Below are 17,239 nucleotides of genomic sequence, written 5' to 3' on the forward strand. Positions count from 1 at the left end.
CTCCTCTTACGCAAATGTGCTCAGAAATGATAGTCTACCAACAATCAGCTCAGCCGTTGCTGGGGTGGCTTCTCACGTAGTTAGCTGTGAGCATGACAACCGATGAAAGAAATGCAGCTAAATCTGACTCACTTCTGCGTGCGTGTTTCTTTTTATAAACGCAGGGAGACTTTAAAAATAAATCTGATCCAAAGTGTTCACCAGAGGAGTGCACAATTTGTGGGGGAACACACATTGTTGTTGACTGGCAAAGTTTCACAGACCTTGAGTTACTTGCTTCCTGTGTGCGGAACTTTTCTAAGCACAGCCCAGAATCTGTGTTCATTTTAACAGCTATTAAATAGTACTTAGTAATAGAGACTATAATCAAAATGTATTTATTTATAAAAAAAAAGAATGTGCATATAAGGAGTATGCAAAGTCAAAGTAAAGTGCCACACTCGCACTATTCTCTGTTTGGAGCCTCGGTTTCGCGCTGTACTCCTCTCTGCACAGGTTCCTTCCACATGAATTAAACAACTGCAGCAGCACTCCGATCTTTGATCAAAATTTTTATTCGTGCAAAAACGGCAACGTTTCAGGCTATACCAGCCCTTTATCAAGGCTAAAAATTTGGATCACAGATCGGAGTGCTGCTGCAGTTGTTTAATTCATGTATAAGGAGTATGCAAATATAAATATAATAAGAGAAAGAGAGATTAATTGCTATTTTACCTTCATTTTTTTCCCTGTGCAAAACAAATAATTTTAATTATAATCCATTGTAGTTGTACAATAATTATCACTAGGATCTGACGGACTGCGCCTATTACATATCATTGATAGTTTTCTTTAATTTTGTCCTTTATCATATTCTTCAATGTTTATTTACATTTTTTTTCATGAAGACTATGACACACTTACGGGTCCATTTACTAACAACTGAATTGCAATTTTTTTTCCAGGAATCACAAACAATATTGTTTTCCTATATTTTTAAAAATCTCTAAAAATTCGAGCTTTATTAAATACTTCCTGCTCTCCTAATGGCTCTCCAACAAAAGCTCAATCACATAGGTGCCTTTGCTTTTCATTTCCACCCTTGTTGCTGTGTCCCTGGGATGCTGAGAGTTAATGCTGAGTTAAGGGTCAGCACCTGCTTTCCCTTGCTTTCATGCAATAACTATTGCCTTTTGTATGTCTATGAAGATTCTCATTTATCCTGGTCATGATATACAGTATTAAGGGGGTTATTTACTAAACTCTGAATGCAAAAATCATGAGAAATTTGTGATTTTTGTTTTATAAAATCAGACTTTTAAAAAATCACAAATTTTTGGAAATTTATTAAACCCAGAGGATGGAAAAGTCCAAATCAGAAAATCCGGCATCTCAGACCTGTCGAGGTTTCATATAATGTAATAAGTACACTGCACACCCAGAATCTTCTCACTCTTCATTAGTGGTGCTGGTCCTCCGTTGACCCGGCACGGTCCCTTAGCAATAACAACTTTTTGTTTCACTGATTCGCACACACAAATTTCTGCTGTGGGGAAAGTGCCCCTTCTTTATTGATTTGTATCATCACAAACATCAATGTTTCGAGGGGTACAACCTCCCTTCATCAGGATATAAATCAATAAAGAAGGGGCACTTTCCCCACTGCAGAAATGTGTGCATATCCGTGAACAAAAAGTTGAGGTTGCATATAAGCCAATGGGAGAAGTCCCAATGATTTTTTTGAAGTGCGTTGGGTTTCGTGCAAGAGTTTTTGGGCAAAAAACACATGAAATCAGAGTTTTCGGATGAAAACCCAGAAAAAAATTAGTTTTTGGGTGACAAATCCTGAAAAAAATAGCAAAAATAAGATTTTGTCCCGCAAAGCAAATTTTCGGGAAAATGTAATAATAAATAAGCGTAACGAAAACAAGCGAATTTGATCAGAGTTTGCAGCAGAAAATGTTGAGGTAAAATTGGGCTTTGATAAATAACCCCCTTAGAGTTTTTCTTGAAAACATTTCACCACTCATCCGACTGGCTTCTTCAGTTCGACTGAAGCGGTAGGAAATTTCCCCCGCATTTAAACTCTTGAGGTTAGACACAGAAATCCAATCACAAGGGTTCCATTGAATATCAGTAAGGTGTTGGCTGTAACTCACAGATGGTACCATGATTTTCAATGATAACCAAAATAGAAGAGAGAATCCATCAACATAAAGTAACTCACCAAGTGATGAAAGAGGCCCAGGTGTACTGCCCAGGCAGTAGAGTTCTGTAAAATTCTTTCATTATGCCTTTTTAAGGTTTTTTTAATTATTTTCATTGAGTCCGTTGTTAATCTTTCAATGTACATGAATTGAAGTGTGAATTGTTGTGAAGCCGCCGGGGTAAGGATGTCCAAGCAGAATTGTATATTGCCTATTGTAAAGAAATGCCGCTGTATTAATTAAAGGCCTGATGTATTGGTTAAGAATCACAGTTACATTGTCGTTGGAAACACAAAAAAAGGATATAATCTTTCCATTTCCTGTACACATGTTATGTACAATAAAAGCAAATGAAACTGACACATGAATCTAGACTTGGATTTCCAGCACTTTTTAAAATATATATAAATATATTATTGCCATATAAGGTTCTACAGTAGATCAAAAACGTATCACAGATTTTTTTTCCAAGATAAATTTATAATGATAAATGCTGTCTGAGTCTATCTAAAGACATAGCAAATATAAATCCTGCAGCATCTGCAAATATAATCTATGTGCTATGAAATCATCTCATGCTCTTTGCTGGCACCCAGAGGTTATTGATGCAATTTCACTGATACTACCAAACCTTCTATATGACTATAAACAATGTGATTTAATTACCAGTAATGTTGTTATTAAAAAAAAATATATATATATATATATAAAAAAAAAATTTATTTATTTATGTCTGTACTGGAAGGATTCGGCTTTAATTGCCCACCCCAACAAAAACAAGTATATTTAAGTGAGGTGCTTGTTGTAACCATGGCAACAACTGGAGAAGGAACGTGAAATCCCAAGATATTTGCTAAATATGTATTTTATCATATTTGGATGTGCTTAAAACACACTGCCATGAGTCGTATCATTAGATGCTGTGGAAAAGGACTGGATTCCCTCTGATTTCTGGAAGTTTTCGTTGCCAGCCTTGTGTATCTGATCAGAATTTTAATGGTTGTTTACCAAGTGAAATGAGCCACTGAAAGAGCAAGATGTTTTCAGCCATACAAGGTGTGAACGTCATCCAGGGCTGGAAATAGAATCCTTCCCATCATGAAACAGCTCTGTTCTCTTGTTTTGCCGAGTCTTGGTCGGAGCATCTTTCTGATTCAATGTTGTGTATTTGGATCCTATTAACTCAGCATTTGCCAGGGTGCAAAATATCAGACAAAAAAACAACTCTTTAAAAACAGGCAGAATGGAGAATGATGTTACTGGCTGAATTTAAATTAAATGTAATGTTATGGAAATATATGTACAATATATTAAAGCGTACATATGTAAAGACATAAAAAACACTGAAAAAAAGCAGAAGTCAGGCTACAGTAGTGAATTGTACAAAATAATATTCTGAGAGCAAACCCCAGTATGTTTATTGACAACAAGGTTGGACTGATAAAAGCACACAGGTGCAAAAGTGCACATGTACAGTAACCAACCAGCAATAAACATCTGTTTAGTGCAAGTGAAGGTTCCCATACAAAGAAGCTGCTGGCTGTAGCCTACTCTTACTCTACCTTTTAAAGAGCCAGTAGCCTACTAGTTCAAGTATGGACCTAAAAAGCTGCCTTGTCACCATGATACCATACCTTATCATTGCTCCTCTAGTTATTAAAGGAATACAGCAAAAACTAAAAGCATTGCAAAGTAATTAATATACAATGTACTGTTGTTAAGCATTGGTAAAAGGTATGTGTGTGCTTTAGAAAGACAAGAATGGTATATGTAAATAAGCTATTGTATAGATATGGGGGCAGCCATTCAAGCTAAAAAAGGAGAAAAGGCACAGGCTACTTAGCAGATAACAGATAAACTCTGTAATCGAATACAATGGGATTCTACAGAATGCATCTGGCATCTGCTATGTAACCTGTGCTTTGAATGGCTGTCCCCATGACTATACAGCAGATTGTTTATATAAGCTATAGTAGTGTTTCTAAAGCAAACACACTAGTTGTACCAGTGTAGGGAAACAGTACATTATATTTTAATTACTTTAAAACACTTAAATCTTTTGTTGTTACTGTTCCTTTAATTGGGCTGTGAAAAAAAAAACCAACTTCCTAGAACCAGTGGCGTAACTACCGTGGACAGCTTTCCACAAATCACAAAAACGTGTGGTTTTCTCAGTTTTTAGAATAACTCTAAAAATTTGAGATTTATCAAGTGAAAAACCATGAAAACCTTTCATGTCAAACCTAGGCAAGTAAAAGTTGTCGAGGTGCTTTAGAAGTCCATGGAAGGCGCACTGAATCTTTTGGACCATTTTAAATTTTAATTTTAGAGTTTTTCAGATTTGTCTGAAAATCTCCAATTTTTAGATGTTTTCCTGGTAGTCAGATTTTTTTTTGGATCGTTCAGCGCATTTTTTCTTTGGATCTTTTAATAAATTAAATGACAATTGTGGTTTTAGAGTTTGTGAGTTTAGTTGTGGTTTTCAAAACCTCTAAAACCACTAAGATCTGACCTTTAATAAAAAAGCCTCTAAGTCTGCTAAAAATTATCTAAACATTAAATAAACCCAATAGAATTGTTTTGCCACCAGTAATGGTGATTATATATGTATGCAGTTTAGATACCACAGGTATAGGGTGCTTTCCTATTAGCACAGAGAAACATTATGTTTTATCCTTCAGAATATCTGACCTTGGCAGACATCTTGCAACAGGAAATCCTAATTTTCTGTCTAACACATAGTAAGTTACTGAACTAAGCTGCAAACATCTAATGAAATACGAGGCTGTAATTTTAGTGATGATTACAATATTTTGGTTGCTACATTCTGGCTGTGACTCTGCTCATCTCTAGCACCTGTACATTAACTACATAGGTGTAAATCAGCATAACATGATCTATAAATCTGTAACAAGACAAGTATAAGAAATGTCCCATAAGTGCTTTTTCACATGTGCATAATAATAACATTTATTAAAATACTCTTTCCTAGGTAAACTAAGAATCCATTGCACGTATACTGGGAATGATGTATCTGTTTAATGTCACAGTACTTTTAAATTCTAATGGAAATAACATCAAGTTCATCAAATTAACGATAGTAAATAGATTAAGATTAGAAATAATTTATCTAAAAACCTTGTGTTTGCATTATATATATAGAGTAGTGAAATGTTAAAAGCAAAATAACTTGCCATTAAAAATGTAATTGATCTTTACAGCTTCATTGCTCAGCCTGACTCATACTGTGTTAATACATTCTCATGTCTAGTAGAGAGTTTCTCAAATAAATAATGTAGCTATCTTTTTAAACCATGCCACCCCTCTACTCAAACTATTCTATCACACTAAAATTGCATCCTAGTATTAATTAGAGTTTTTTCAACCAAGAATAAATTCACATTTTAAAAAACCAAGAATGTCTACTTACAGTATTTTTTTTAAAAGATTTGAATATAAAAAGTAGGGATGCACCAAATCCATTATATTAGGATTCTGCTGAATCCTGAATCCTTTGTGAAAGATCCAGCCAAATACCGACCCGCATCCAAACCATAATTTGCATATAGAGGTGGGAAAGAGAACTGAACACACAACAAATTGTGGAGTTCCTTGTTAGCGTGACAAAAAGTCAAGTGATTTTTTTTGATTTGGTTGAATCCGAATCCTACTGAAAATGCATGAATCCCGAATCCCGCTATAGTATAAAGGTCTAGGCAACCATGCGGTCTGGGTCCTTTGCTTTAGCCCTTACCAAGCAGGCAGGAAAGGAATGGGTAGTGGAACCTAGGAGCTTCGGCCCTAGTAATGTGGATAGCTATACTCTTTCATAGATCAATCTAGGGGGCAAATTCACTAACCAGTAAAAATTCACCAGCACTGGCTTCGCGCACATTGCAACACTTCGCCAGGCATAAATTTGCCTGGACAACGCTAATTCACGAAGATCCGAAGGTAACGAACGCTGGCGAAATTACGCCAGCGAAATTACGCTCAGCAGCTCGAAGTTACGCTAGCGTTGGCTAATTAGCATAGGGCGTGCAGTTAAAGTACAAAGGCTGTAAATGCTGCAGCAAATACATTACACTACACAAGGCCAGGGAACCTTGGCCTTAATACAATTATATAAAGTTGTTATGTTGCCCTACACATGTGCCTACAGTATAGTTTAGGTGCCATATGTTAGCAAATGTAGGGGGGAAGGAGGGTACCCCAAAAAATTATGATCTTTTTCAGTCTATCACCCTTTAAATAGGAAAAAACGCCAGCGTTTTTTGGGGCTTAGAAAAATTTTCAACTATTTTTTGAGGAAGTCCTATCTACACTATTGCACTTCGCCTGGTCTGAGGTGGCGAAGGCAAGTCTGGCGATAGAGGTAACGATCAGTAAAATCAAAAACTTAGTAAATTTGTGTAGTAACACTACTGAAAATTCGTCTGGCGTTAGAGGGCGAAATTACGCCAGTGAAATTACTCCAGCTACCATTAGTAAATCGGCGAAGTGCCGAAATAACGTCACGCTGGCGAATTTTCCCTCTAGGAGTGATAGATAGGTTATATACTTGAGCAGCTCAAGACTCCTACAAGGAGAGTCAGAGGGATTAAGATCCCGGGTACTAATAACCCAGAAGTAGGTACTAAGTGCATAGACTTAGGGATGGTAGAATTTCCCCTAGGTTCCACTTAGGGCACAGGCTGAAAGCTGGAGTACCTTCTCAATTGCTGCTTAACGACTGCTGTAACTGTTCACTTGCCTGCAGGGATCAAGCTGTGTTCTTGGGTGCTGTGAGTATATTGCTATCCTTGCTATCTATATATATATATATATATTTATATATATATATATATATATATATATATATATATATATATATATGCTATATGTCCTATGTACTCCATTGTGGATTGTGTTGTAAATAAACTCAGTTCCTGGTTAAGCATAAAAGAACCACTGGTGCCCAGTTCATGTGCATCAGTACATTGTTACAGTTGGAATACACCCTGCTTCCACATCGTTGCAAGGGCTTGCACCTGAGAGAAAGGTCTCATCCATGGCATAATTATATTTGAAAGTAAGCTCATAATAGAGACGGTGCCACTCAATTTATTATAGCACTACACAAGGTTGAACTTGATGGATGTGTCTTTTTTCAACCAAACTTTCCATTACTTTGGTATGCCATGTAAATGTTGTTTGAATTCTCCTGTGACACTGTATTTGCCCAGATTTTTACTGTTTAGAAGCCTTGTTACTCAATTGCACCTGTCTAGCATTTTACAAATACCCTCATATGTATAGCACACACAAGGGCTTATTTTAAAGTTTAAGTGGTCTGGAATATAATCCATGTTTTTCTGGTGTAAACCCTAAAGAGTACATATATTTATAAATATATTTGTATTTTGTCATTGGTGTATTTTTCCCAACTTGCAGTTAAATCATTGTGTATGCATTGGATAGAGTAACATGATTCCTACAGTGTCTTACTTTAAAATGAAAATTAATCTATATAATCAACACTTGGATCAATAGAAACAGTTAACAGTAAGTGTTTACATAAATCAAAACATTGGTAAGGCTGATTTATATTTAAATCTTAATGGCTAATTGTATTCCCAAGTATACAGTTACATACTCTCATTCTACTATGAAAAAAAATCACATTTGTGGAAAATTAACATCAATCTGTGTTTATTTACATAAGAGATTACTGACTACACTCATAATATCATTCCTGCACTCAGACTATGGGCTTGGCAAATGCAATTTAGCTTATTTTGTTGGAAAACACACAGGGGGTTATTTATAAACACTGGGCGAATTTGCAACTGGGCAGTAACCCATGGAAACCAATCAGATGATTGCTTTCAGTGTTCAACCTGCAGCTGGCTGAAAAAAGCTAATCATTGATTGGTTGCTATGGGTTACTGCCCAGGAGCAAATTTGCCCCAATGTCTCTATGAGGTTACTTACCTGCGTCTGCATCCTCGGGTGTGCTCCCATCTCCAGGTTGCGTCTCTCTGCAGACCACATGCGCAATCATTTGAATCATATTCCTCTATTGGTTTCCTATTGTGACCCTTCGCCTGCCTATTGGATTTGGCTGCCTTCTTCCTGCCCAAACCCTTGGCCCGACTCTGACTACGAATTTATTCTGCTCGCCTCCTACCTCTGATCTGCTGACTATGAATCTGCCTGAAACCTTGGTACCTCGCTCCAGCTTAGTCTCACCAGCTACTCTCCAATCCACCAGCCTCCTGTCAAGATTGCAGATGGGTTTTGTGTTGTTTGAGGTGTTGTGGGTCTTCTTTGTCAATGACCACTGTTTCTTTGTTGCTAGATCCCATTGATAATCCTGACAATCTCTTTCCTCTGCCTAAAATTAATTGCATTTTTTCCTCCATGTGTGACTATTTTGTGCAATGGTCTACTCTTCAGATCCTAGTACCTTTTCTTAACCAACTTGGGCTCGGGTAGCCTCAACTCCCAGAATGGCAATGATTAAGTGACTCCTCTCAGGTGGGCCCTTTGCTGTATTGGTGAAGAAGGGTTAATAGACCTTCTTGTCTCCTTATTAGAGCCTCTGGATGCTTTTCTTACTACACTAACCTTTTTCTCGCTACTGCAGCAAGCTATTACAGAAACTGAGAGTATCTTATTAACTGATGCCTAGCTCTGCTCTAAGCTCTTATGGCACCAACCACCTCCTCCAGAAAGTGGGGATCCACAGAAAGATGCCACACACTAATCACCTAACCCAACTCATCCCCCTTTACCCTCTGACTCTTTTCCACTGTCAGTAAAGGTTATACAGCAAGCGTTATTGAGGACAGCAGAGGCATGTATCTAAGGCCCTAGCACCCCACTTTGTTGCACCCTAGGAACATGTCTCTGTTGTCTAGCCCTAGTTTCAGCCCTGACATTTAATTCTGTAGAAAAAATGACTGTTTTAGCAAAAGCCCATAATGGTTAATGCAAAGAAATGTCTGCACCAATAATAATGCCATGAAATTAAAAACTGGTAATAAAAATTATTATTATTACTGTAATTGTCACTTTTTCCATTTAGGAATATCTTTGTCTTGTTAACATGCTCAGTAAAATACAATTGCTATCCATTTAGTTTGAATAGCGACTGTATGATACAAGACACCACGTAAACAAAGAGAAAATTAGTTTACAGAGAAAGAAGCACAGCTCATCTAGGACGCCACAAGGCCAAATCACATTATATTTTTTTTCTTGATTGTTCAGATTATCTTTTTATTGCAGACAAATATTGTGTCTGGCAAGTAAACCGCAAAGTCAAAAGACAGTTGATTTAGTGTTCTGGACCATCAATTTCATATGTAAAAACATTAATTTATACAAACTTTAAAGCACAGTACCAACTTCTGTACAACAGAGATTATATTCTGATTCCATTGACCACTTGCCACACATCACATTAGTTGTGGGTGGAATTGCGGGTAAACCGGTCTTTGGCAAACTGGAAAGAAACATTTAGTAAAAGTTGTGCATGCACTTGTAGGGGACTGGTAAATTAGTTCCCCAGAATTATTAAGCAGGCAGTGCCCTAGTGTTATAGACACCTAACTGGGTCCTAAAATACAGTTAGGAGGGGGAACTGTTTCCTATTCCTGCTTTAAGCTATGCCCCATGTTGTTTCTCACATTGACCAGTAGATGGCACTGTGCTAAAGTATAAAAGCCTTTGAAGCCATGTTTTCAGTGTCCATCTTGTGCTGGCTCTAGCCTGAGCAGGCAGGCAGAGCTTGAGTGGAACCTAGACAGGTCAGGTCTAGCTAGGATAGACTAATCACCTTTATAGGTCACTCTAGGAGTGACAGATAGACAGGATATTTAGCTGAGCAGTTTGAGGCTCCCCCGAGGATTGTGAGTGGGATTAAGATCCCGGGTACTAATTGCCCAGAAGTAGGGACTAAGTGTACAGACCTAGGAATGATAGTTTCTCCTCAGGTTCCACTTAGAGAAAAGGTTGAAAGCTAGGTGTACCTCCTCAAGGCTGCATACATTGTCCTCGTTCACGAGGGGACTTATATTGACCAAAGGTGCTGTCAGCCTATCCACTGTTTATGTATGATCCTGCATGCTCTTCTTTATGTACACTCCATTGAGGATTGTATGTTCAATAAATGTGTTCATTGGTTAAGTTATAGGAACCACTGGCGCCCAATTATTCACCCTGAATTCAGTTACAGTTGCACTACACCCTGCCTCCACACTGTTGCGAGGGCTTACTCCCTAAGATTTTAAGGTCTCATCTGGAGCACAATATTTGGAGTGGAGCTCATAGTCAGAGAAAGGTGAACTCATTTTACTATAGCACTACACACTTAAGCAGGTATGGTGGACAAATCTACTAATTAACTTTATGTCATTTTATTCTGCCATATACAGCGAAAAATGTTGTCATTTTAATGGCACCAACAGCACTTTTCTTATCTGTTATAAGTTTACTTCCAAGAGTGGCATTGATTTATTTTAGAAGGAAAATTTAAATTCAATAATATTGGCTGTTTCCATTTGGTCCTTACACTTTTCTAAATAATTTTTTCCTGTAATCACAACTTTAAAGAGGAATTCAATCCATCATATAAACCCCTTTGTAGGAGGTAGGAGACCTCCCACCTCCTACAAAGGGGTTTATATGATGGGTGTTGCTTCAGGTTTTATGCAATTATTAATCTTTGCCGGGTTTTGTTTTGCTATCACAATTTAACATGACTGTTAAATTCTTATTAACAATAGCGCAGTTCCCCATATAATCCATTCCAGATCTAGTACATACAACTCATGCATCATTTAGCTGTAAATGTATTTTTTTTAAAAAACGAATTTCCTGAAATTCAAGCAATATCAGTAAGTAATTCAAGTCTAGTATAATTGTCAAATGTGTAAATACTGATTTGTTGTATGTATAAGTTAAGGGCTAGATGACATTATATATGTACATGACAATGCCTTCAGAATGATGGTAGTAATTAAATGCACTTCTATTGGTACCAGCTTTCTATTAAAGGACATGTAACTGTATATTTTCCTACCACGTATATAAATTGGGCACATCTCCCCTACCCAAATGGCATAATTTGTACTGCAAATATTTCCTCAGTTTGCCAGCACTGTCACATTTTCCTAAATGCAGCTTTACTAAAGTAGCAGACAGTGAGACCAGAGTTTTTATGGGAACCAGCAATGGGTGTGTTTAGTAATCTGAGTTAAGAAGAATTGAGCATGTTCAGTAGCCAACAGCCAAAGGAAATTCTTAAGGAAGGGGGACAAGTTGGTTAGAGGAGGAGAAGAAATCCTAAGTGATTAAGTGGATGCTGCAGTCTTACTACTAACATTTGAACAACCGGTGTCGCAGGTGTTTAAAGATTTATAGATCCAAATTTTTATGAAGGGGGTATACATGTCCTTTAAAGCAGACTGCCAACCAATGCCTCCTGCTGGACAAACATTGCAGCATGCCACCTGAAAACCTCAAATTTTTCGACTTTTTCAACCAGCCCAAAACCCTAGGAAATCATGAAGGCAAAAAACATTTTCCAATTATAAAAGGGACATCTGCCATTGACTTTTACAGGTTTTAGCTGGCGTTTCAGTTTCGGATTTTTAGCAGCTTTGGAGCATAAAAAATTGGAGGCTTAATAAATAGGCCTCTAAAAGCACAAGTACTGTATGTATATATGCTAAATGACTAATATGCGATTGTTATGGCTATATCAGTTGTTTTTAGCTGCAGACTTTTCTATTACAAACAGGTCTGTATACTTTTTTGATTGGCACAACACATTAAAGGAAAATAAAAGCCAAATGGTCTTTGATGAATTCTGCTTACTACTGGGTAATAAGTATTTTAAAGCTCTCTAATGTTATTTCTCTATACAGGCTATAAACAAATGTAGACATTCACCTCTGCGAATGAGGACATGGCACTGAAAATTAAAATGCAGAGTCTGCTAGCAGTCAGACTCTGGCAGAAACACTTTTCCAGACGCAAGGAAGCCAGGAACAGCAATATCTGTATTGTTAACTTCTCATATTACCTTTAGACAAACACAAAATAAATAAAAAGGTTTGGTGGACATTTAAAAGAGGAAGGACAGACTGTTGAGTAAACATCAAAACATGTGGCATAATTAAACATACAATAAAGACTATTGGTAAATGTATAGGGTATATTGTTCTATAATCTGGCTTTTTAGTTTATAAACTCTTTATAGCAGGAAGCTCCTTCATCTTGTGTCTCAACGCATGTACTTAATCTTTTTAACTGTATAAATCTATATTTACTGAACTGTTTGTTCTCCCATCCAGTGTCGGGATACCAGGAAAACTCCCGGCTCAGGTGTCAGTGGGCCTCTTGCTTCTAGCCATTTGGCCTATTTCATGGTCATTCCATATTTCTTTATGGGGCTTAATAATGGAAAAATAGAGTATAGTATGTAGAGATAAAGACTAGGAGAAAAAAATGTTGAAAGAGAAGAGGAGGAATAATAGTTTGTTAAGTGGGCCCACAGCCTAAGGGTTTCTGGTGGGCCCCTGGCATCCCAGTCCTACACTGCTCCCATCTGTACTATTAATGTATTGTACAAATGTACAACATTGCATATATATTGGTGCTGTATAAGTAATAATATACATACATAAATACAAATATTATGTTAATTTTGAAGACAGTCCCACTTGAGAAGCAACTGACCCTTACATGATAATTATATGATGATAAACAACTAGTTTGTAGACATTTTAAGAGTTTTTAATTCTCAAGAACAAAAGGAGTATAAATACTGTGGAGTGGATGTCATAGTTTTTGTTCTGGGTACACTATTTCATTCTAAATGTTGGGCTTTAGTAAACAGAAAACTATCACAGAATCAAGTTAAAGCAAGATCGTAAGAAAGGTCATGCAATAGAAACAAGATACAGAAAACTTGGTAACCATTGTACCTCTCTTTCAGGTCTGTAACTTACAAATTAGGTAGCAAATTAAAAGTTTTCAAAGCCATCAAAAGCCTGTGACACAGTTATTGATTTACAGTACTTTTGGTATTCTCTGTAAGGTGCTGCAGAAACCCCTAAATGGAAGGCACACGTCATATACTGCAACATAAACTATTAAAGGAACCACACAAACTTTACAAATAACATGCAGATGGGGAGCTTGCCCCATTTATTGTGATTTATTGTGTGCGCATCATGATCTTTTAATATTTTATATTGCAGAAAAGAAGCTAATGGCATCAGCCGATGCATTCAAATCTAAAACATACATCCTTTAAAGGTTATGTGAATTGTCCGCTCATGTATGTCCTTGTGACCTCTGAATCCGAAAGGGTTTCCTCCTCCAGTGCACTGTTTTCAAAGTCACCAATATCTTCAGGTAAGTCAGGATCCGCATCATCATTGCTTTCTGCACTGTAGTCAACATCCTCAAGGAACCGAGGTTTGTCATCCTCCAAAGCACAGGTGGTGGGACTAAAAAGGAGAAAAATAAAAGTTGAGTTGTTAAAGGCCTATAGTTCCTCAGTTAATCTAAATAAGGCTGCTCCAAATGCGCTCTGGTAACTATTCTAATCCAACGGCATACCTCTACACTAGAAAAAAGCCAGGGTGGATCCAGTAGGTATCTAGCTGTCCCTTTATTTTTTCATGTAATTGCTGTTTTGAGTGGCTCCAGTTTCAGTTGAATATTACAATATAATTATTATCGCTGTAACACTAATTAATACAAGTTTTTGAGAGGGTGATTTATTAACAGCAAGGTGATTTTGCATGATATTAAGATTTGAATGTATCTGTAACCGATGGACGAACTGATTTTATTGAAACTTGCTAAACATAATACCACTCCTGTCAGTAGTGAGTTTCTGGTTTTACAGTATTTTTTAACTTAGAGAGGCAGAAAAAAAACAAGCAACCTCCACCCAGTTTTATTGCTCTCCTATGGGGCTGGAAAAACATATTTGCAGAGAATACTTTAAGTGCTTCTAAATATTTCATCAGAGACAAGCTTCTACTGAATGCTACATCTCCATTGTTATTCCTAATCATATAATACATAATATATTGCTATACAATTTTGTGCATATCCAAGTTTTATTCAACATTAAAAACATTGGCTTGAATCCAAATAAATAATTGAATGTAACTGTCCAGGCGAAAAGGACTTAAAAGGGATCTATAATTTGCTTTATGTAGCCTGATGATGACATTTAGTCAGAGGCAGCCTCATGGTGCCCATCCTGGTAAACAGCTGACTGAGTGGTCTGAAATAGATCTCTCTGAGAAAGAACAGAGAGCAGTTACTTGATAGCACTTAGAAACAAGCGAGTACTGATGTGCGGGCCATCTGGAAATCTGCGGGTCAGATAGGTTCAGGACAAAACATGGGTTGCCCCTATGGCTTGACATGCCTATTATTTGAGTAGGTGGGGTCCAAAAAACTAGCCTTATTGTTTATGACATAGGGATTCTGAATGCAAAAAATTATATCAAAAAGATATAAGTCCCATAAGTGCCAGAGGGTACGAAACGCGTAAGGTGGGCCATGTGGGGTCAGTATGTACCGAAAACTTTTTAATGTGATTACCAATAAATGACTTGTTTTTACTTTTAAGAAGCCTTGGGACATATATCTTTTTGATATAATTTTTTGCATTGTGATTGCCTTTGGAACTGGAGCGGGTCCCTCTGGCTCAGTTAGGGATCTACGGAAATCAGCCATATGGACTCCCGACCTACAAATAATAGGGATTCTGAAGCCCACTCCCTTTTGACACCAAATAAGGGGGGATGGCAGGTTTGGGTCAGACTCGAGTCTACAAGTTTTCAACCTAAAACCGAGTTGGACCCAGGTTAAGAAAGGATGGATTTACAGATCAGAAAATGTACGACCTGCACTTCACTAAAGCACAGTTTAGGAAATCTAATACAATCTAATACAAACCCCTGGACCCCTGTCCAGGGGTTTTAGATTGTAGGTGTCCTTTAGTAGAATACCCCTTGTAAGAGCACAGTCAGATCCCAGACAGACAACACCCGAAAATATCTCAGCAGTTTATACTACAGGAACTGCCGTATTAAAAACAGCAGTTCTCAAAATGAATAAAAAATGCAGAAAGAGGCAATTTTGGACAATTATGTGATTGAGCTTATTGGTTGTTTTGTTGCATGCTAGCAAGAATCACATTCTTCCATTCTTATTAAATAAGGATGAGGACAACAATAAGGTTGTAAAAGACAATTCCCACTGATGTTCTATAGACCCTTGCCAGCTTTTTGCATTTCTTACCTTTAAATATTTCCTATTTGAGGTTTCAGAAAATACTTGTGTATTTTCTACATTTTTTGCTGCATTTAAGAAAAAAAATGCTGACTCATTTTAATAAATAACCCCCAATGTCTTTTATTACATACCCCCCAAGGTTCTTATGTAGAAAGAAACATAATCTACATGGGATAATAAAGAGAGAAAAAGAGGGATGCAAACCATTTAAGACCCCAAGCAGTTCCACAATACACTAGACACAGAACTTTTACATCCAAATCAACTGGCAGGTATTTAATATCATATTATAAAGTATTACAGGAATAAGCTATTATTTATCCATAAATCTCTGATATTTAAGAATATTTCCCACACAGCACATTTTAAGCAAACAATTAATCTCCTTTTTAATGTAATTTTCCTTTTCTCTTAGTAACCCAATTAGCACAAATTCATATATTTTTTTTTTCTATTTAAATGTTTTTACCTGTATCTCGAAAAGCTCAGAATTACATGAAAGTCATTTTCAAACCAGTACCTTGTGCTTGATCCAAACAAAGCTACATAAATCCATACTGGATGCAAAACAATTTAAATTATTTTTAATAATTTATCTGGAAAGCCCAGATCCCAAGCATTCTTCATAATAGATACTATATTTGTGCACTGTTTTGTATAAGCTTATTTATAGAAATGATGCTTAGTTATATCATCAGCTTTGAAAAAATATGTTATTTATGACACAGCTCACTGAATTTTGAGTATTATAAGAAATAAATCAACCACCCTTGGCCTTTGTCTTTATATGGTTATAGAACTTCTTTTTTAATTCAACAACAGTGTTCACAATATTCCCAAGAGAAAATGTATATTGCACATGTACTAAATAGAGATGTGACAGAATAAGCGGCAGTTACAATGTATAACGCCTGTGAGCACAATTTATAAGGACATATATCATATCATACAGTACTGTGTATGATTAAAAAAAATGATGTAACCTAATCTTAGGTTAATTATACACTACAAAATGCTAAATTGCTACCAATGTGTATTAACAAAACAGTTAAATCCTGGCATCTTAAGAAAAAGCAAGTATAATCACACGCTTAACACTTACATAACCATTTATAAATCACTTTTCCATATTTTGCATGATAATGTATAAAGAGGGAAAATCAAGACTTGGGGGTAGATTTATTAAGGTTTGAAGTCGAAATTCAAATTCAAATTTTCAAGTTCGGTTTTTGGTTAAAACAGACAAATTTGAGTTGGGAATAATCCAAACTCAAGATTTATCATACCTGGACCCTGGGAACAATTCAAATTGGACTATTCACCACCTAAAACCTGCCGAGTTCATGTGGAGGTCCAGTGACCCATTTGAAGATGATAATAGCCTTCCGAACATTCAAGTTTAGTGGAATTCGATTCGAGTTTTCAGGTCGGTAATTTAGATATTTGATTTTTTTTCTTAAATAAGATACTATTCGAATTTCGAGGTCATTTGAGTTAGAAAAAAAACTCAACCTTTGAAAAATCTGCCCCGTGTGTGGTTTGCTGGTCAGCATGACATTAAAAAGCACCAAACAAATGGGAGGGAGGAAACCTGTTGCTTTACCCTACCCACCCTGCAGTCTGCACTGCTTCGAAGAAACTTATATTTAACACATCTTATTCATCTTGTTTAAGAAACAGATACGTCTTCAGCTCTAAAGGCTCATTAAGAGGCAGTAAAATAGCCAATTATTGTTTTG

General features: G+C 36.7%; 1 protein-coding gene across 5 annotated transcripts in view; it reads right to left on the reverse strand.

The window, feature by feature from the left end:
• Positions 1-12,957: 12,957 nt before the first annotated feature.
• agtpbp1.S (ATP/GTP binding carboxypeptidase 1 S homeolog) overlaps positions 12,958-17,239 on the reverse strand; it is a 69,218-nt gene continuing 64,936 nt past the window's right edge. For all 5 annotated transcript variants that reach the window (XM_041580156.1, XM_041580155.1, XM_041580157.1 and 2 more), the window contains one exon: positions 12,958-13,690. In XM_041580156.1, coding sequence (XP_041436090.1) covers positions 13,498-13,690 — 193 coding nt within the window. In that variant the 3' untranslated portion in view covers positions 12,958-13,497. The remainder of the gene's footprint in view (positions 13,691-17,239) is intronic.

This window comes from Xenopus laevis, chromosome 1S (assembly GCF_017654675.1).
Source record: "Xenopus laevis strain J_2021 chromosome 1S, Xenopus_laevis_v10.1, whole genome shotgun sequence".
Taxonomy (NCBI): domain Eukaryota; kingdom Metazoa; phylum Chordata; class Amphibia; order Anura; family Pipidae; genus Xenopus; species Xenopus laevis.